The 22,211-nt window shown below is 43.7% G+C and overlaps 1 protein-coding gene across 2 annotated transcripts in view; it reads right to left on the minus strand.

Moving 5' to 3' along the window:
* Window positions 1-19,843, minus strand: part of TMEM178B (transmembrane protein 178B) — a 230,178-nt gene extending 210,335 nt beyond the window's left edge. For both annotated transcript variants that reach the window (XM_054188924.1, XM_054188923.1), the window contains exon 1: window positions 18,407-19,843. In XM_054188924.1, coding sequence (XP_054044899.1) covers window positions 18,407-18,788 — 382 coding nt within the window. In that variant the 5' untranslated portion in view covers window positions 18,789-19,843. The remainder of the gene's footprint in view (window positions 1-18,406) is intronic.
* Window positions 19,844-22,211: the final 2,368 nt, after the last annotated feature.

The following is a 22,211-nucleotide window of genomic DNA, read 5'->3' on the forward strand; positions in this document are numbered from 1 at the left end:
TTGTTGACATGCTTTTATTATACCAACAAATAAAACGTTAACTGCAAGTGTAACGTGGCACCTGCCTTGTATGTAGGTCATTTTCTCTAGGCAAAACTCTTGCTCAACTCAAGGAAATATTTCAGGGGACTCACATGGTAGTGAACCTCTGCAAGACAGTGATTAGTAAGCCCCTGGGAGGTTTGGTCTAGAAGGCCTTTCTCTACTTTTTCCTCAAGTCTTTTCACAAGCAAAAATTAATGCTGGGCAAAATCTGAGTCCCACTGAAGTCAAAGACATGCTTGCTTCCAACTTCAGCAAGACTGACTTTGCTCCCCTGGACTTAAAAGCAGTTTTGCTCGAGCAAGAACAGAGTAAAAGCTATGTGTGATCTTCAGCACATTGCCCTGGGCTAACTCCAGGGAACATGATCCTCTCAAAGCCCAGCTGCAGACATGAGAGCTTATTTAAGGCTACTTTAAAATGCAAATTACACCAGCATGCTCATCATATGCCTATGGATCCAGTAACATGGAAGTATGCACAGTCCAGAAGTATCCACGATCTGAGGAGGCTCACCAGAGCCAGGACGCTGAGAGTTAAGACTGAAAATCCCGGATAAGGGTCCATCCTGAACTTACGCAATGAAGAACAGGCTATCAGCATGGATTTACTCTGATTTTTCATGTTTTTCTCCGTTTAAGTCAGAACGCCTAACCTTTTTTTAATATGGATTTTCTACAGACTCACCAACAGAACCACTGCCAGGCAGCCCTGAATTGCAAGGATATAAATATGTCTGAGGGCTGTGGTGGCCAGAGCTGATACAGTAAATGATTACTCTAACAGATTACTTCTCAGCGCTGCATTTTGAAGAAGCAATCTCATCGCTGATTATTCCAGGTAGCAAGCTAAAAAAAAAGGCACCATGATTACTCTGACTTAATGATTCTGGCATGGCACTTAATGATTCTATTGTGTTGGTGCCACTCACAGTACCAGACCCAGGGTAACGTCCCAGGGCTTACACGCTAGGCAGGGTTACGCAGGTCCTATGGAAACGGTCATCAGCAAAGCAGGAGCAGTTCTCCCGTGGGCAGCAAGAGCCCACACAGGCGCAGCATTGCAGGAGGTCACAGTCCGCGTGCCGTGGAGCATAGGAGGCATCGGGCAGTGCAAAGGGGATCCGTCAAGTCAGTCTTCCTCCAGTAAATTGTCCCACAGCGATGGCTATAGAATACCTGCATTGCCAAACATGAGGCCTCCAAGGGCGAGGGAGACCAAGTGACTTTGGCAGGCGTTGATGCTGCCTGGAAGCTATGACCTGTCTGCATTTCTGAGAGTTCAGGTAACCTTGGCTCTGCCTCCTCCCCACCTTCCCTTGCTTCTTGCTGCAAGGGAAAGCCATGGGGACCACGATCTCCTGGACATCTTGCTCCCAGACTGAGCGTGTTTGAAGTGGTTAAATCCAACAGGCTCTTGCATCCTCTCACATACTCCTCTGTACACACGCCTCATGTTAGTCACAGCCTCCTAGCAAATTGTATGCTTTCATACAGGCTGTACTCTGCCCATGATGTCAGAAGGGGCCTGTTCGGCTATCTGTCCTCGCCCCTGATGGAAACAAGCTGATGCCTGCTGTATTTTCACGAGAGCTGTGTCCCATCTAATTTTAAATGTCACTCGTAATAGCTGGTTTTTCTTCCCCAAATACCTTTTGCAGCCCTGCAGTTGAAGTCATCTGAAACCACAAGATTGGAGTTTGAATGGCCCTTGATATTATCAGTGAGCCGAGCCATTGCTCGGTGCCTCAGCCACTGCTTTCCCTTTCCATCGTTCACTGAGACGTACGCGCAAACCCAAAGGAACCAGTCAGTCAAATGCAGTGAAGCCATCAAACATACTGCTCCTCTTCCTTGGCAGAAGAAGCCTCGCTAAAGCTGGGGGGGTATCTAGGTAAGTGCAGCCAGTGGAGGGATTTAGGGCCTCCACAAACGTGACAAAGCTGTCACTAAAGCAATACAGCAGTACTGGGATCCTGAAAAATGCAAAGACAGTAGCGTAACCAATAAGGAGGTCTTGTTGTATTATAAATTATTCCCAGCATACCACAGTATGCTCTTGAGCCTTGTGAATTCACTGTCATCTGCAAGGCTCATATTCCCTTGGAGGAATTGCTGCGTTATCCAAAAGCTCAATTACGCAAACTTACTCAGGGTCCCTTACAGTGTTATAAGGCTCGCACTGTATATTGATTTGTCTTCTCCTCCTCCCTGCCCACCTCGGGGCCTCCTCTCCCATTTCATGTACATTGCCTTCCTGGATTTCAGAGGGAATTGTCTCAAGGTCATACCAAGATGCTTCAGTATGGCTCAGCTATGAAAAATGTATGTAGCCCAAAATATTGTTCAAAAGTAATAGACTGCAAATAATGCCTGTGGCCTGAAGAAGCCCTGATTTATTTAAGATACAGGGGTATATATGCACACTTTTAAAAACTGTCTGTACTTCACCAGTTAAAACAATGAGAACAAATGAGGCTGTGATCTGTCAAGTGATCCTTCGTCACTCCCAGCACAGGCCCATAATCCTTCAGTTGTGATTATGCAAAGGAATATTACATTGATCCTGTAAAATATCTCTGATTGGATCAACGTTATTTTCTCTCGCATTGACAAGGTCTTACCAGAGAATGACTATAATTCCACTGCTAACACTGTCTTAGTGAAATCCCCCAATAAATCCTCCAAGCAGCACTGTTAGTAATACCTTTATTAGACTAACTAAACAAGATATTTATATGCAGGGCTTTCCAAAGGACTCTGGCTCCTGCTTCAGTTTCTGGAGGAAAACTTGATCAAAAGTGCTCTGCTGGAAGACTTGCCCCCAGGGAGACTCTGCACAGACGTAAGTGGCAGGTGAAACTACCCTTTCAAGATTCACATGGTTGGTCACAGTTGTCCTGCCCATCCTACAGTAAGGTTCAAAATGCATCCTTGGCAGAAAAATCTCACAGCGAGTCTGGTTCACAGGCATGACCGGAGTCCAGGGTCTCCCCTCACCTTCCACCAACTTACTGTCAGTTCAACAGTTTGCTAATAGTCAAAGGGAAAAAATGGTCTTTATGTACCCGCTATCATTTCAATATTTGTTCAAGACCAAATCCTGGCCTTCATACTCAACAAAAGACCTGCTCCCCTTGTAGCCACTGCTGTCTGCTCACTGGCGCTTCCATTCTCCTTCTCTCTTCCCCTTCACTCTTTGTGTGATTCTCTTCTAATTTTGTCTCCATTTTATTTTCTCCACAGCTCAAAGCTTTCAGTCTCAGTGGTTTCATTCCCACACCATCCTCCCCTTCATCACTGAATTTCAATTGTCATCTTCTGGCTTGAAACACAATGCTCCAGTGAGAAGAACGGCAGAGTCCAGCGATCATCTTGCCAAGCCATTTTTTTCAGGCTGGCTGAGTGCTCAGGTACTCACTGTATCTCTGCTTTCCCTTCTTTCATTTCAATAAAGTTACCTCTAAAACCATGAGAGCTACAAACGTGCCTCAGTGTTACCTTCCTAAACCTTTAAATAGGACCGTAACAATCATGAATAAACAAAGTACTGTGTCTAACATAAAACTCAAGCACAGCTGAAAGACCAGTGTATACAGCCATACATCAATTAGCAGATGAAAAAGCTACAAAGACAATATATCAGTAGAAAAATATCAAACAAACAGCATAGCAGACAATATGCCTTCTTAAATCCCTTGAAACCGGGTTGGCATCTACGATGGGTAAACTCTGGCTTTTATATATGCTTCATGTGAAAACTTTCTCCTTATTCTTTACAGCAATATACTGAAATGTCAGAGGAGTCACTTCTCAGCTCCCAGGCCCTTAGAAACAAAGGAAAAATAATTGATATTAGCCTTTGAAAAGGAACAGCCTAACAGTAAAAGAAACTGTTAATGACTATAGAGAGGACTCCTGGCCTATTTCCTCCATCCACATCCAGTTTTTTACATGTGCCCTCCACTTTCTGCTTCAAGTATCTGTGCACCAGATGCCAAAACTGTGGTGTCAACTTTGAAGGTCATTGTCATCGCTGTGATGGATAGCAAAACTTTCTCAAATGAAAGCTTAAACTCAGGAGCACTGACCTGCCTTAAGGGGTAGGTTCTGTGATAAATGCTACGGCTATGAAATTGCACCATATAGGCAACCCAGTCTGCAGACTCTGATGGCCTTGGTTAATACACTGTCACATCGACGGGGTCCAAGATGTGTGAGACGAGCTCAAGGACTCCCACCCGTTCACCAACCAGGCTCCACCAAATCTACCAGAAAGTTTCTGTGGCCTCTTCCAGCGCTATGCAGAATTATGTGCTCCTGCTCTGGAAGAGGGGCGCAGGTCAATTAGCACAGACTGAAACTCTGGAAAGAAAGTGTTGAAATGCATGGAGAAGTGCTTGTATTGGATCCTTAAATGTTAGGACAAAGGACCTACCAGTCCTACCTGGTAGAAATGGGGCAATTTGTGCCCTTTGAGAGCTGGACAGTTGGATCTCACTTCAAAACAAGGACGCTGAAGACAAGCACTGAAACATTATCTCAAGCAGCCTGAAAAGTCTTAGTCCTCAGAAGAGGTATTTGAATGCCTAACTCACGTGCCCAAGATGAATATTCAAATAACTTAATTTTCTAGATGACAGATACAATTGTACCATCTCACCACAGCGATCAAGTGCAGGTCACCTCAAAATGCAGGTCCAAGACCTCCTGATATGCCATGAACTACATTCAAAGGGAGGAGAATCTTTAAAGAAGACACGTCCTTCCAGTCATCCTAATGCCACCAGCCAAAAACTACACCCTGGCTGAAGTATGGCAACACTACCAAATGGACGCCACAACCCCTTGGTTTGAAGCAAGGCTGGCAGCAGGCAAAGCGGAACTTGGGCCTGAAGACTTGCCCAAGCCTCAGCACTGCGAGCAACTTTCTGCTAAGAGAAATCGTGCTTCTCTCACCTTCCTCTCTCTTTGTACTGAAAGACAAGCACAGGAAAAGAAGACTTTGGTGCTGAAGAGTTCATCTGCTCCTGCTGCTTCTTCTTCATTGGAAGGCATTGACAATGCAATTAGTTGCTGTGTCACAGGCGGGATGCTAACAGTAACTGATGAACAAGAGGGGGAAAGATGTGCAGTGGTGGTGTGGTGTGGCACGGAATGCAGGGACACCAGTAAGGACTGGACAGGGTTCCTAACTGCAGGGATAAGAGGGAAAGGCTGGGTGGAAGGCAGAAGCCATCCCCATAGTGCCATTGCATATGCTGACATACACCTCTCCTCCTTCCAACCATTCAAGTATTCTCTCCCTCCTTCCCTCAAAGGCACTTAAACAAGTTGCCCCACTTTGTCCCCTGAAATCTCCTGTTTAAAAACCTCTTCCCACGTTTGAAACAAGTCCCCATGCTTTCCCCAAGCAGAAGTTTCAAAATCCAGAGGCCAAGATGCTGCACAAGCCCCTTCTGCAGCCACTTCATTACTGGGGAACAGGACCTTATGGAGTGGTCAGTGTGAGACAGTGTTGTCATGCTCCTGTCCCCACAAAGCTGATGTTACCTCTGGGAGCCTGTGGCTATCTCTCCCAGTTTCCCACTAGGATCAATGAATCACAAGGAATAGCATTTGAAAACTGGAGGCTCCTCAGGACACCAGGTAGAAAGGATTCCTCTTTTTGATATGAAAGATTATTTCATAGAAAAAGGACAGATGACTCAAGTCTACATAAATGAGCACAGAAAACCATGTATCTCTGCCTTTGTCACAAACCCTTAGCAGGGCATAGTGGGTTAGCATAGCATCCCTCTGCCACAGATATACAGCTCCTACAAAGCAGCTGTCTCGCAGTCACACAGTGCACAGGCAGAGGACCTCACGTCCAGCTGCTCCCATGTATGTGACATGCTCACAGAAGCACCAACAACCTCCAGTCTCCCTCTCTTGATCCCTGCCACTGCCTTTTCCAGTTCACCTGGAGCAGAACGGAGGCTGCTTTTCCTACAGCTGTGGTCATTCCTCAAAAGTAGAAAACAAAAATGCCTTCTCTGATCCACCTTAGATACAACCCTCTTTCTCCAGGTGCTCAGGGGCAGAGCTGGGTAACAGTTTCTTCCAGGAATCTTCTTCCAGAAGACAGCTTTGGTACTTGGAGTCTCAGGCAAGGTACCCCGAACATCCAGACAGACAGAACATCCCAGCTCATCTTGCTCCATGCTGATTGATGGGGCCCTACTTCCACCTTTTCTGGGAGCTGAATTATAGCCTAATAGGCTATGCCAGATGATGCTTTCCTGCCTTTACTGCTGTGGAGCCTTGCAGTTCCCTGTAAGACCTTTCCCCAAAATTCTTGAGAGAAATGTGGTCTGCTGCTGCACACACAGCAAAGCCCAGGAGTGGGTGCCTTTAGCCCTCATAAGCTGGTGGATCCTGTAGCAAAACCCTTCCCGCTATAAGGAAACTCACCCAGCACCACCAGCCAAATGGCTGAACATTTTGTGAACTGAAATACACATCTCATAGCAATTTAAATATGTGCAAATAAGAGTTTAATTCCGTTGCTGCCAGCCATCCCAAATGTTTAAATATAGTATGGAAATTCTCTTTTATTTTATATAAACTATTTTAATGTAGAAGTTGAAGGCTCTGCGTTCTCCTGGCTTATGAATACAAATAGTTGAGAATTTAACAGGCCTTTGCTGTCGTTACGCTAAGGCAATATGAAATGAAAGCAGATGAGGAAGCCAGGAAACAAAGATCCTATTAACTGCATTATCTAAAGGAAAGGTATGCAAAATGTGCGTTAAGTGCACGCTGTCCTCATCCCTAGTCCTTCCTGGATGTGTGGGGTGTCACAGGGAGGAAACAAAATGCCGCTCAGATCTAGGTGAAAGAGAGAAAGCAGCTCGGATGATGCAGCTGGATTTGTCTTAGGTCCCTTCCCTCTCACCAGACACCCATGGCTGGTATCAGGCAGCTCAGTGACAAACACTCCTTCCATCAGGTCCTGCTTGATACAGAGCTGAATATGCTCTTCCTTGGGGGAAAAAAAAAGAGGAATTAATAGTAATAATAAATTAATCCTTCACAGTCCTATGGCATGTTTCACAAGGACACAGCACTAGAAAAGACCGTATTAATTTTTCTTGCATAGCAGGCAAGTATATCATATAATCTCCTCTTCCTATATATATCCATCTTCACCCTTAAAACCTGTTAGAAGTGCTGTGCCCTCATCACTCTTTCCAGAGCCCCACTTCAGCACAGCTTCCAGCCTACATATATTCATGGCCCTCACACAAACAGTTTTCCCTGATAATGTTGTCCTGAGCTTATACACACCTTCCTTCTCTCCTGTGTCTAACTCCATTTCCTCTGGACAACAATTATATTTATAAAATAGATTTTCCATTTGTCTCCTCACACTTGTAACCCCACCCTGGACCTGCTTCAGCTTGAGTTCATCTTTCGCAGAGGCGGCTGACAAGAATAGCAAGGATTATAACAGAGAAGCCTTGATTAATACCTTGCCCACAACTTTAACATTTCCCTAGTTGAAATATCTGGCCAGCCCTGTTCTTCAATCACATCTGACTTTCTCCTGGTCGTGGCTCTGCCACTCTCTGCCTGCACTTGAAGATAGGTGCACCCTCATGAGCCCCTTTGTCCTTGTCCCCACTGAGGTGCACTCTGTGATCACATCCCGACTGCACGTAGGGTGAAATTCAGGTATGCACCTTTCCAACCTTGAAAGGGAACTTGCCGCAGTACCTGGACATGGAGGAAGCCATCTGAGCCCCAACCTTCCCACAGCTTGGATGTCTGGGGGACCAGATTTCCAGCGTGAAACACAGAGGGTATTTATTTGCCCAACAATGTAAACATGTCCTCCAGGACCAAACGTTCACATTGAAAAGAAATTTCACATCTTTCCTATCACCCAGTTCTCAACATTACCCAGTTCTTCATATATAATATTGCAGGCCGCCTTTCTCTTGGCAATGCCTCATCATTGTGGCAGCAGCAAATGTCTTAAGTTCACTGCTTTGTGCCCAGCTCAATGAGAGCTACCATCTCCCCTTACAGACAATATCATTAATGACATCATTATTAAATAAGGTTGGTCCCCTGCTTCAGGAACTCTACTGCTGACCTTCATCTTGATACACCCTCTCTCAGCACTTGTTGCCTTCCCTTGGCCAGTTCCTTAAACACACTGTGAATTGTGTACTAATTACCTTAATATTGTAACAAACCATTTCCTTAGGGACGGAATATAAAATCCTTTACCAAAATCCCGATAACTTACTTTTAAGGCATTTCCTTGTGTCAAAACCCATTTAGCTTCCTAGCAAAATATACCAGGGTAGTTTGGCACACTTCAAAAAGAAAAACATACATTGAATGTTTATTTCATTTCCCCCCGTGCATTTAATTAATCTTTCCTTTAGAACTTACTTCAAACTCTGCTTGGTATTATTATGATCAAGCTAAAAGGTCCGCTGTGGCCCAGACAACTTTTTCTCTTTTCTTTAAATATAGATTTGCTACTTTTCATTCCTAATGTACCATCCTAATTAAGATAGATTTATTGAAAATACTTTTTACTGGACTAGCAATGTCACATACCACGTAATTCAGAAGTCTGAGATGGAAATTATCCAACTTCCCAATTTGAGCCCATTAAGCTATTTGAGTTTTTCCATTTGCCCTGTTCCTGTTAGCTGGCTCCTTTGTCTCTCTGATCACTATAACATTCCTCCCTCTCTCTTTAACCATTATGGAATATCATATGAGCAGAACTGGGTAATCTTGAGGACTGGTGAATAGAAAAGGGATGAAATTTAACACAAAACACCAGCTCATGCAATTAGGGACTAACAATGAGAAATTTCTTTCCAACGTGAACGTTTGTCCTGAACGATGCTTACATTGTTGGGCAACTGTCCTCTGTGTAAAACAGGGATAATTCCACTCTTCAGAAGTCCTTTATGGTTAAAGATCAAGAAGTACAGTATTCAGATACTATCTCAAGGGGAACCACCTAAGCAAATTATAGAAGAGAATCTGGGGTAGTGACCTCTCTGCCCCTTAAGCTTTATGTTTTAGTGTCTCCTCCATTCAGTCTACAACCCCGTTTGACACTGTCAGTCACCGAAAAGACAGAACTTCATACTGCACTCTCCCCCCATCCTCCTGTTCCACTGCTTGGACCATCCCCTGGTCTCTTTCTGCAACAACCATCAGCCACCACCTTCGTGCTAAACTTGCTTGGCCTTTCTGTCACCTCAGATCATCAGTATTAAGGACTTCTTGTGAGCTGTCAGTCCTTTATCACTGTCTTTATCATTTCTTTCCTTTCTCTGCATGCTGATGTTATCCATGCTGCGCTCTTTCATTCATAGACCTTTTCCCCTGCATTTCCCTACCTGCTCCTGCCCTGCCATCCCAAATCCCAACAGACCCATAGCAGTTGCACTCTGCTATGTCTCACACAGCAGAGCATCTCTGACCGGAATCCCACTGTCTGGCTGACTTTCTCCACTGTAAACGCATTGTTCCTCCATTCAGTTCTGCTCATTTCCTAGACTTACTACTCCAGCTCAGCTCAGTTAAATCTCAGATTCAGTCATAGTCACCTCTTTGCCACATCTGGCTTATTCTTCAGACCCTCCCACCTCCTCCAGCCCCCACTTAAGCCGTTACATAGGATTTTACCCAGTTCTTCCATGAGAAAAATGACAAACTATGATCTTCCTCTTCCAGTAGCTTTGCTTTCTGTTTCCTCTTCCCCTCCTACAACTCCTTCCTCATTCTTCTCCCACAGATGAAAAACATCCTATGCAGCTCTCTTCCTTCATTGCTTCCATTTGTTGCCAAGCCAGTCTTACCCTATATCCTGACCTTCCTTATGGCTGTCCTTGTCCTCTCATTCTCTCTTCTCCTTGACCTCTCACGCCCCTCTGTCTCTTTACTCTCATAATGCAAGTACCATTCAAGCTCTTTTCTCTTAAAATACTCTCATCTTAAAACATTCTTTCATCTTAAAACATTTATTTTCCTCTCTAAATACTGTGTCTTTTTTTTCTCCTCCCTTTCATCATCAACCTCTCTGAATACGCCAGGTACAAATGCCACCTGGAGTCCCCCCTACCGGTTCAGTGCAGCTTCCTCTCCCTTGCAACTGCAGCTGCAAAATTCTTTACTTAACGTACTAGGCAAATTTCAGCACAGTGTGACTACTCTGTTCTCATCTGCTGCAGCATGTCAGCTACCTTCAGTAGTCTCCTGTGCTGTTTTAACCTGAAATAGTGTCTTTCTTCAGCTACCGTGACATTACTCACTTCTCTTGCACCACCTTTGAATCTGCTCCTTTTGCACGCCCTCCAGAAGACGTTTTTCTTCTCCCAGCTCTGACAGAAATTCATAGGGCTTTTCTCTTTCTGTATTTTACTCCTTGGTAATTTCCGTCACAAACATAGATCCCACTACCATCTCCATGCAGCAATCTGTGGATTCACTCCTCTCAAACAAACTTGTCTCCCTAGCTCCACACCCACAGTCTCTGATACTCCTTCATAGACATACATAGGGCTTACCATAACTAAAAAAAAGTTCCTAATGTTCTTCTCCTGTCTTTACTATTTGCATCCTTCAGTGATTCCTCTCTTGCTCATCACAGCAAACACTATTACTTTCCTTGTTGTTCTGGTCAACAACTGGAGCAACACCTTCATCTCATGTCTCTCACTACATCCACAGAAGCCAGGGATTGTCTAAGGTTTGCATATTCTTCCTCCATCCAGGCGCTCATTATCTCATGCCTTTATTACTACAATATTTCTTTTTCTGACCTTTACAAATGTGATCCTGCCCTCCGTGTATCCATTCAGGATGCTGCTAGAAATATAATTTTCCTAACACATCACTCTGACCACGTCATTTCTCTTAGCAGCTCTTGACTGCTGTCCCAATATCTATCTCATTATTGTAATCTACTTGTCTTCATTAAGGAAATGTCAACTTCCTCCTGCAGTCAACCAAAGAGGTCGATCCCCATCACCTACTTATTAATTTTTCAAGCTGACATGACCCATGATTCTTCTGGTGCTATCCCTCAATATTTGGAAGACCGTCTTGTAAACATCTGCACCTCTTATTCATTACCTTTCTTTACAACTCTTTTAGGAATCCCGCATTTCGTGGTGCTTACAGCAATGTGGTGAGCCTGTTGGTGTTTTAAAACCACTATCAGTCACGCTGAACATAATTACTTTGTCGTCACCTTGTACTCTCTCATAAGGCTGCATTACTCTCCAACATTTAAAGTGCAGCAACATGTCAAAAGGACAGGGACATTTTTCTGATCCATGATTTCTGATCCATGATTAAGGCTCATAAATCCTACGGTAGAACTCTAACTGATATTAATAATAATGAACGAAATCCCTATTATACTGCTACTGAGCTGAGGTACAAGGGATTAAGTCACTTGCCTCAGGTCATGAAGAAAGACTATGGCAGACCTTGGACTGAATTCTGGCTTTGTAAGCCCTGCCCTAACTGCAGCGCTACCTTTCTTCCATCTATTTTGGTAATTATCTACAAAGGATTATGATTTCAGCAGGCTCATCTGGGCAGTTCTGAATATTTATTTGTGGAAGAATTAGGCTTTATGAGAAAGAAAATGGGGAAATTTCCATTTTATAGTCTGATTTCTCTCCTGCAGAGAAAATATGTTAGTTTAGTTTATATTCTTTTCTTTTAAGTGGATTCTGGATTCCAGAATCCACATTCTTTATTTATTTATATCTTTAAAAACTAAGAAACACCATCTCATTTCTTTCTTTTGATCTTAAAGAGGTGAATACGTACTCAAGGGTTCCAGCAACATTTTGTTAGCAATGAGCCATTAAGTAACTTACAATATAAATGATTGTCATTATTTTTGCAGAACCTACAGAACATAAATTCTTCTTCCTCATTTACTGGCTCTGCAATAGTTAATGAACTCATTCCACTCTCGATGTTATTCTGAGTGCACAGAAAGACTTCTTCAATGAGAAAAAGCAATATTAATATGGATTTTTATTGCTGGAGATGACAAAATAGTTCAGATCATTTCACCTCTATTTAAGTGAAATAATCCTTCATATTTTTTACAGTAAACAGAACACATCTGCACTCATATTAAATCTTTCCTCCTCACTTTTAAAAAAGTTTTTCAGCCATAGGCAGAAAGGATAAAAATGCTGAGATTTCTCAAAAGGATTTGGATGCTCAATTAAATGAACAGGAATTAAACATGCAGTCCTGCAGGCAGCTCTGCAAATATCAGTTTCTCTTGCGAAGGGCATGATCCCGTCATTTTTACTCAGGCAAAATTTCCATTTGTCTTCAACGGCAATTTTGCTTGAAAGCCAACAGCTTGATTGAAATTTGCCCTTTAAAACAGCATGATTAAAACCAGTTGCAGCTCTGTTAAATTACATATATGTTCTTAGTATTTTTAGCAGATATATATTATCAAACTAATTATCTCAGATGTGTCAGAGGAACGTGTCAGATTCTCATTACTCGTGGTAAAGATACTCTTTAATGAACTGCTATTTAAGTTTAATGCAATTAAAATATTAAAATTGCTTATTTAAAATATGATGGGCCAAATCCTCCTGGAACTCACATGCATGGAACACCAGTGATTTCATCCATCGAATGACTGGAAAATCTCTGAACGAGAGGATGTCTTTGCTGTATCTTCGAAACATGCAGTTATTTGACTTCCAATCTACATCGACAGATAATTATGGCATCGAAAACGGTGAAGGCTAAATACCTGGTTAGCCTAAGATTCAACTGAAAGCCTGTCTACTGCTTAAATTTCACTGGAGATCTCCAGCAGAACTCTGCTGTGACAGAAGGGAGCAGAGACCTTGCATTGGCCTTTCTATCCAGGGACAATTTTAACCTCAAAGGAAATACTAAAGGCCTGAACTTGCTGCATCACCACGTTCAATAAAACATTACTATTGACTTCACTAGGATCAGAATTGAGACTTCAATAAAGTCCTTTTTATAATGAGTCCATATGGAGAACAGTTGGGATTTCAAACACATTTTAAGCAAAGCATTTGGATTCTTTAATGTATGAAGGATACATGAAAAAAACGGCTGTCCTGGCAAAACCATAGCAAAAACCTGGCAAAACCATTGCATTTTAGAAGTAAAATCTACAGCAACGAAAGGTATTGCAAGTCCTTTTACGGGAATAAATCTTTTTACTCCTAGAGATAGCTGCAAATAGCCTCTCTTCAGGCTTTTCCAACTGTGTATAAATAATCCCTAGTGACGGCTGGAGTAGTCCTGTTAAGCCTTTCTTCCTCAGTTGTACTGTGCATCTGACAAACCAAAACAGAGAACGCTTTCATCCCAGAAATCTTGCATATTATTTGGGGCGGAGGTAGGCTGCACAGGAATTACTTGCCTTTTTTTTTTTCAATGGGCTAAGTATACTCGCAATAAAATGTTTTAAAAATAGGATTTACTATGACTTCCACAGATCTTGGGGGAAGAGGGAAGGTAAAAAGGGTATTGAAATAACAAGGTCATTGTGATTATTTTTTTTAAATACAATTGGATTCCAACAGCAGGCATCAGAGACCCATCCAGACAGGTTTAACTGGCAGCCTTCCAAAAGCGAGATGAAAGGTCCTCCGAGTAGTAATTGTCTAAATGGAACAGTGTCTGGTTATTGTGCAACTTCTTCATCTACTTTATTGTACCTTTATAATTAAATGATGTAATTCCTTTTTTTCCCTTTCTTGCTTTCTTCCTGACTAGTGCAGGAAAGCATCTGAGCAACGCTGCCATAGGATGCAGACAGACTTTGTGGCTTCCAGTTTTTTTCAGGATCACTACAAGTCATACACAAGGACTTGCGAGCAGGTGGTTGCCAAAGCAGGACAGAAACTCTGCCTTCTCCTGGCCATGAATGGACACTTACCTGCATTTCAAATCTCTGCTTAGGCATTTTAGTAGTGGAGGTGGTTAGTTCACTGGGATTTTTTGGTTGGGTGAGGGCATGCTGCTTTTGCTAGAAACTCAGTGGTAAACCGGCAAACAGTGGATCTAACAGGATACAGGGAACGCTACATTTAACAGGGTATTAAGCAGCGGGTCTAATTCGCTGAGGAGGCTGAACAGACACATGACAATCAGAAGAAGCTTAGAGTATTGTGCTGAACAAACCCAGAGCCAGCGTCTCCTGACTGTGCAAGGCTTTAGGGATCAGGCGTGAAACTCTGGTCCCAAGATGCTAAAAGACTTGATCAGATGCAAACGCAGAATCAGAGGACCAGCTTTGCAAGCCTTCTTTTTGGCTGGTCCTTCTTTACAAGAGTGCCCTGACTCTACGTAGCCCATTCACAAGAAAAACGATTATTCAGGCGAGTAAAAGTTAGCAAGACTGGGTATGTTCAACTCCAATAATTTCTTTATTGACTGTAATTTATGTTGTTTCTGGTTTTATTTTTTTTCATTCATTATGACAAAAAGAAAAAATTAATTGCCTAATTTTGATGCAGTTTTAGAATATTCTTCAGGTCTTTGGTCTCATGTCTGCCTGGCTCTCCCTGAGTATGCTAACTTGTGAAAATCTGTTTTAATTTATTGCCAATTTATCTAATTGTATTATTTTGAAATATGCACCTGGATTCCATAGGAATATAAAAAAAGGAATAGAAGAAATATAAATAGGTCCAACTAATTTATATATGTATTAGTGTCTATTATATCTATTCATGAGAAATCTGAAGTAACAGTTCTCCAGTTTTTCTATCAAAATCCAACAAAAAGGTTTTGATTTATTTGCCAGAAAGTAAAACTAATAAATACAGAATAGAAGCACAGAAGTGACCCAGCTTCTTCAGAAACAGACCTGTTTTTTAAAACCACTGTCATCAGACCACTGCCAAGTACCACAGGGCCTGATCCTGCCACAAGCCAATTGCTTACGGCTTGTATTAATTTCAGCAGAGTTCATAAGCAGAATAACTGGAGGGTATTTGCAAAGTTAGTTAGGCTCTTAATGACTATTTTTTGTTATCCTTTGACAGACAAACCTACCATTCTCAATACTGGAATTTTTGCCTAGGGAAAGATGTAGGATCTGTCTCAAAATAAATGGATCACTTAGATCCTGTCCAGCTGAAAAAAAAAAGGAAAAAATAAAGCACCAACCACCAACCCTTAATAGCATTTACATTCAATTACATATAGCATTACACGCAATATTTGGGGCCAGAACCTACATTAGTTTATCCAGCTCCGGAAGAGGTGTGTTAGATTAAATTAACAGCTGGCAGAGGAAGGAGAGTAAAAGGCCTATGTACCAATAACATCCTCTTTTATATGGTATTTGCCCTGGAGCTCTCATTTTATACAGAGAGAGATTTCGTCTGTGCAGGAATATGTCCCCAAATCAAGGTATTTAATTACTACAGGCAGAGAACTTCTGCAGCTCTTTACATCTGCACAGGGCATGCTTTGCCCAGGCACCCACCCCTGCAACCTCTAACTCCAGATGAGTGTCTGCCACGGAAGAAAAACTAGAAAAGCAAGGTGGTGCTGGTGGGATGAACCTAGAACACCTGCATGATTTTGAACTCATAGCTGTTCTCAACATCAGATAGCAATAGCAAACATACTTATGCCACTTTCATAATATAGCTGAGGATTGTAAAGAAACAAGTCTAGCAGCTGGCCTTCGGTGGGAACAGGGACACTAGTTGACTATCCATGTAAAGCTGGCTCCTTCTAATTCAGTGATTCCAGCATACAACGGTTTTTGATAGATGAGTATTTTACATTACTTTTTGGTAAGGGGAGTGTTAAATCCATTAGTTCTTTTTGATCTAACAAAACATAAAGTGGACAAGCAATCCTATAATATCTCCAGTTTTATCTCTGAGCAAGTCAAACACTTTATTTTATCAAATTGCCATTATACTTGCTTTTCTATGTTTTGATCTGGAGGTGCCAAAGGAACACACCTCTATAGCATTAGTGCTAACGTGTATGACTTCACCATGGCTGAGGGTTATAGTATAAGACGATCCTCACTCCAAAAAGACCATAAAATGAACTATAACATTGGTATTCAGTAATACAAGTCTCCCTCCTTTAACATTTCTCTCGATGTACAATGAAGTTTGTTAAATGTGTACCAAAAGCCTTTAAAGAAGGCACGGATGACACTCACTGATATTTGCACATACCTCCCTTATGTGCACAATTTGCACTTCTGACCTTGTGGCAGCGACTCTGCGAAGTGGCTATCTGGCCATCTGCAGACACATATGTCCAGGAATATGTGTGCTGGAACGCACGCTGTACCTGAGCCCGGGAATCCCTTGCTACCAGCTGAACGCTGTATATTTAGAGTTAGTTCACCACACTCATACTCATTCACACACTCATACACACACACGGTCACACATAAATTACAGCCGGATCTTTCAAAGACTATCTTCTCCTGCATTTAACCACCTCAGCTTGAGTTGCCACATTTTCTCTACGGTTAACAATCAGCAGAGCTGCCCTTACACATAACCCAGTGCCAGACAATTTCAGCAGTTTCTGGCAGAAGAAACAGATGTTCCTGAGCCCAGGACAAGGCAGGCAGTGAAAGAGGGACGAGTCTCACTTATTTCAACATGAAAAAGCTCTCTAATAACTTAAACTCCATTTGCCAAAGGTGAGCTCTGGTGACATGTTTGTCCGCTGTCAAGGTTGAATTTCTTTGTTTATGCCCCAAGCACAGCAAGCACACGTGGCAGAGCAATCCAGCTATCCCCAGCCAGCCCAGCACATCCATGCCCTCACCCAGATGAAGAGGAATCCCTCCTTCAGCACTGAAGGCAACAGCAGGGTGCTGGGATGCTGACAGGCTTTAGACATGTTGACTTGTCCATTAAAAGTGGAACTGAAGCAACCAATTAATTTCATATAGGTCGTTAAACAGCAACTAGGCATTAAGGGTCACTAACAACACAGACAGGATCCCAACTAGTGATCAAGGTTCCCTGCTACACCACCTGTTTTTACTGTCTCAGTGCAAGGCTATACTGTGCTACTCACCTCTCCTGCTCACTTTGAAAACATCCAGAACAAAATGTATACATTGGCAAACACATGTGAGAGTATATCCCTCATGAATAATTAGCTTTAAGCAATAATTCTGTTTGCAATGTCTGAAGAGGGAATTAACGCAGGCTATCAAGGGAGTTTGGGACAGAGAACACACTTAGAAAACAAATATTTTTAAAGATTGCACGGTGTAAGAGACAATGATTTCACCGTGACGGAAATAAACCACTGGGGAATCATCTGAATGCAACAGAAGAACCATGGGAGGGAAATGTTATTTTGTTGTATGGAGTAACCATGCTGTGGATAGCAAAGATGCTGTCATCCTTTACTGAAACCCTCACCATCCTGCAAAAACATACATCTTTGGTAGACCAGATGTTTAGGCTGGGTTGTATGCATATCTCCCCTTCCTATACTTTGGATCAAAGAAAAATTCAAGGCAAACTGACCATCACCTTGAACCTTGTACCTTGGGGGGAAATAAAGAAGAAGGACCAAAAGACAAGAAAATACATAGCACAAAAATGCTACAGGCAAACAGATGCATCTGCACCCCAAGAGAAAATTATGCCTTTCTAACACTCTTAATAAATTCATGTAATGTTTTGTAGATATTGAAAATATTCCAAAACATAGCTCAGTGTAAACAGCAAGCTGGGCTTCCTCCTGCTCTTTAGCATTTCTCTTTGTTTACTCTCCATTTGAGGATAGAAAAAGCCTACATGTGAGCACTGCAAATGGTGTATTTCAGGACTGATGGTGTATTTGGTAGGGGAATGACGAAATACAGACATATGTAACCTCCAATAAAATAGTATGTACTTTGCTTGAGTCATCAGGGTCAAACAAAATTAAAAAAAAAAAAAAACAGCAGCTGCTTTATTAATACTTTTTATTTGTATGTGGAAACTAATCTGATACCATGGTGATGGGCAGACTATATTAAGCTTAGAGAGACAGAGATATGAGAGACATTCTGGGGTGTGTCTGCTCTCACCCCCACTGCCTTTCTTGCTCCCAAACCCCACGCCTCAGTAGAGACCCCATGGGAAACTGCCCTGGCAGTACTTCAGGAAGCGATGCCCAGCCAGGCCAGTTCACCCATTGCAAGGAGAGGTACTTGGCTAGAGATGCCAGCTCCCATCTGTGAGCCCAAATGGCTCTGCTCAGCCTCTGCTCAGCTCAGGAGGGCCTGGCACATTTACATGGTAAAAAACAGCCCTTACCTTTGGCAATCAGCTCCTCCAGCTCTTGGTCAAATCCTTGTCGGTGGCATTTCCTCCAGAGCCCCATGTTGGTCGAGTTGTACTGTCTGTTGCACTCATCGACTGCGCTCATAGCAAAGATCTGCCTCCTGTTTCTTGCCAAGAGGAGTTTCCCTTCCCAGCGGTCCAACCTAGACCTGCTGGCCCTGAGAGGCAGGTTGTTGTTGGAATTATAAATGAAGCCAGGATCATTTCTCTTAGTGGTGATGCTCTTGCACCTCTCTCTGTGCTTCCTGGCATCAGTTTCGTACCAATGGTCAGAGCAGATTGCCACAGCCAGCATGCCCAGGGCACAGAGAGCTAAAGAGAGGCCAGCATACAACAGTAACCTTCCAGCAGCCATACCTCAGCTTCACAGAAACACCATGGACATCTTCACAACAGGCAAAGCCCTTGAGCGTGAGACCACGCAAAAAACCTCCGGAGCAGCTGCTAGGTGTCACTTGGCAGAGACTGCCTCAAACATCCCAACTCCCGTGGCTCACATCCACGCTGCAGAGGGATGCTGAGAGCGCTACAAAGTTCTGCCCTGGAGGCAGTCCTGGAGTCTCATTTGCCTCTGCTCCTCTGTGGAAGAGACCTGGTGAGGAGAAACACAGCCTTCCACCTCGAAGCCAGCAACCCACCTACTAAAGATGTCCTGCTCCCCTCCACCACGAGCACCGAGCGACAAGGGCTGATGGGTTATATCCCCCCTGAAGCTGAAAGCTACAGCTGTTTGATCAGTCCATTAATCTCTTTCAATCTGGCCAGCTCGGAAACCCAGAAGAGATGGCTTTCAGATCAGCAGGCTCACCACAGCATCATCACAGGACAGAAAAGTTCAACAGCGAGAGATCTCCCGCTTGCAAGCAGCCGGGTATCCGGGTTGCAGGAACGAGTGACTTGCCTTTTCTTTTGTCAGCGGCTCAGCGAGAGCATCATCGTCTGGACGGTCGGTCGTTTGCTTGGGTTTAAAGCGGGGTCGAAGGGGAGGGAGCAGGAGGGGGGAGCAATCTGTTGTTGCTGCTGCCGCTGCTGTTTTAAATCGTGGCTAAAACACAACCTCCTCGGCTGGATCTGGAACCGCAGGCATTCACAGGTCTCTCTCTCGCTTAGCAGACTTCGCTGACAGTCACTGACATCTTGGCTTCGGAAACACCTCGGCTTCTCTCTGCCAGCCTTGCCATTCACTCGCCTGCTTTTGTCGTCTGCCCTGTCATCCAGGCAGCGTTAACGCCACGGCCCCTTCCCCGGAGCGCCCCGGCAGCGCTTCGGTTCTCCGCCCTCCCGGCGAGCGCGGCGCCGACCCTCCCCGCTCCCGGGCCGGGAGAGGCGGCGGGGGGACCTGCCGCGATCGCCCGCCTCCCGCTAGGCAGCACTGGAAGCAGTCCTCGGCCCCGGCATCGTGGGGGTTTTTTCCACCACCACCACCACCCCCTTTCCGCTGGTATATGAAAAAAGGCTTCCTTCGTCCCCGGCGCTGGGATGTGTTGTGCACAGTTTGCCTAACACGGCGGCACGTTAGCCATCTGCAAGATGAAGGCGGGCAGGCAGGGCTACGGCTGGCTGAAAGGATGCTAAGGAATGGGGAGGGGAGGGAGGTCGGGGGAAATCAAACCAAAACAAACCGGGGGGTGGGGATGAGGATGGGGGTGGGGGGGAGGTTACACACACCTTACGCGGGGAGAGGAAAGCAGCCCCTAACAGTTGTCAACAGCTTTCGGTCTGCACCATTTCTCTGCCATATGGGCCGATCTCCACGTCGGAGCTGAGATTTTTAGCTCAGCAGCTTCATACGAATCGTATCCCCAGCATCAGCAGTTATATATTCAGACATATTTTTCTTTCTCCTTAAATTTCCACTCCCTTTCTCTCTAATGGGAATAACTCACCCATTTTGTAGAGATCAAGTGCAACAGAAGGCAAGCTGGAGTCCCCAAGCTTTAGAAATCTCATTTCACCGTTTTTAACCCAAATAAGAGCGAATCCAATCTTCTGTACACCTGGGAATCTTTCCTTGTTCAAACACCGAGCCCTGCAGCCTTGGCTAAAGCCTACAGACAGAGAATACAGAGCGCTGAGCCAAAAGCCAGTGATGTCACCCATGCAACGTGAGACTCATTTCTTATTTCTCTAGCCTCCTTAAAGATAAACTGCACCACTTCCCAGGCAGGAAATGTCGAAGCCTTACTTTCTTAAGAGGGGAAAATGTAAAACCTGGATTTAACTGGATCCTCCTCAATCTTGGTCACAAGCCCTTACATTGTGTCAACCAAATCCAAGACAAGCAGAGCTGTTTCTTACTGCACCAAAAAAATCCCAACCTTCTATGTAACACAGAGCATGAGCTTGGAAAAAACCCTGGATTCAAGACCTGTGCAATTCAGAAAACTGAGGCCTCCAGACTCTGAACTGCACTATTTAAAAAGGAAATAAGCACAGCCATTTCCCTTGCATCAAAAAGAAAGGGATCTTGCATCAAAAAGCATCTGGGATCCTGGCACACCCTGTCACAGCATCCTGGAGCTGGCAGAGGAACCTAGTTAGCCCCATCCAATATTTGGCTCCTACACACCAATGACTCCACAGCATGAATAGCAAACAACGCAGTCACTCCTACTGCACCAAAAAGTCCACAGCCCAGTGTCTCTCCATGGCCAAGTCACCACAAAAATCTACATCCACGCTGGATCCTATCAGCTTTTGGCCCTTGAAGCCCAAGCCGTGTCATCTGAACAGAAAATAAGCACAGCGTTTATGGAACCCCTGGGCTGGTGACAGCCCTTGGCCCCAGGAGGGGAGTACTGGGATTTTGCTAGCTTTTAACCCTAGCCACACAAATTGTACTTGTTCCAGTGGGGAGAGCAGAGCGGGGACCACATAGCTCTTCAGGTATCAGAAATACATACCTGGATTTTCTTGTGGAATAAAGCTGCATCAGAAAAAAACACAGCTGGATCCTACCAGGATTGTATCATCAATAAAGGCAAGATGTCTCCTTCCATTTTACCTGGCAAAAACAGGGCCCAAGTCAGATGGGATTTCAGCAATGGAAGGTCATCTCTCCCATTAAACCATTTTTGGTTTGAAATGTACTGTATTGTCTAACCCCCTTGCATGATTACAAAACTTGCAAAGGAAAGTTGATCATCCAAACCCCAGGCACTGTGATCATCCACATCCTCTGAAACAGCTCCATTGCAAAATTTCAATGTTATGTTATGAATATTAACTGTACCTTAAAAGCTCCAGAGTTAATTGTTCAATTGAAACAAGGCACTGGTTTAATTTTTTTTAGCAGTAACTTCCCTCTGTTGTTCATAATAAAGGCAAATATTTAAGCATCTAAGGCTTTTTAAAAACAGTTAAGCACAGGTGGATCCACTTCTATGACTTGATTTTTCAAGCAACTACATGTCAGTACATAAAAAGGATTAAATTTTATAGTGGGCTTGGAGCAGCCATACTTGTCTGTTCAGAGATAAAATTTAGAGGTCTGTGGTCAAAAAGCTGCTGGCTCCTATAAGAAGATGGCAAACAGGTTTCTTGCATTGCACCCACACAGAGATGAGACTGCACCTGGATTTCTTCATCAATTTTTAGCGTCAAGTCCCAAGCTGAAGGATGAGAACAGGGAACAAGCCTCATGTTAACAAATGTCTTTTTTGGCTGATAGGATTGTTGGATTTTTGATTTAAGCACAACAGTCTGCTATATTTATTCTCTATTCAGACTGAACTGAAAGACTGGAGGTAACAGCAAAATGGAGGATCCAGCTACTAGA

This window comes from Rissa tridactyla, chromosome 1 (assembly GCF_028500815.1).
Source record: "Rissa tridactyla isolate bRisTri1 chromosome 1, bRisTri1.patW.cur.20221130, whole genome shotgun sequence".
NCBI classification, from domain to species: Eukaryota; Metazoa; Chordata; class Aves; order Charadriiformes; family Laridae; genus Rissa; species Rissa tridactyla.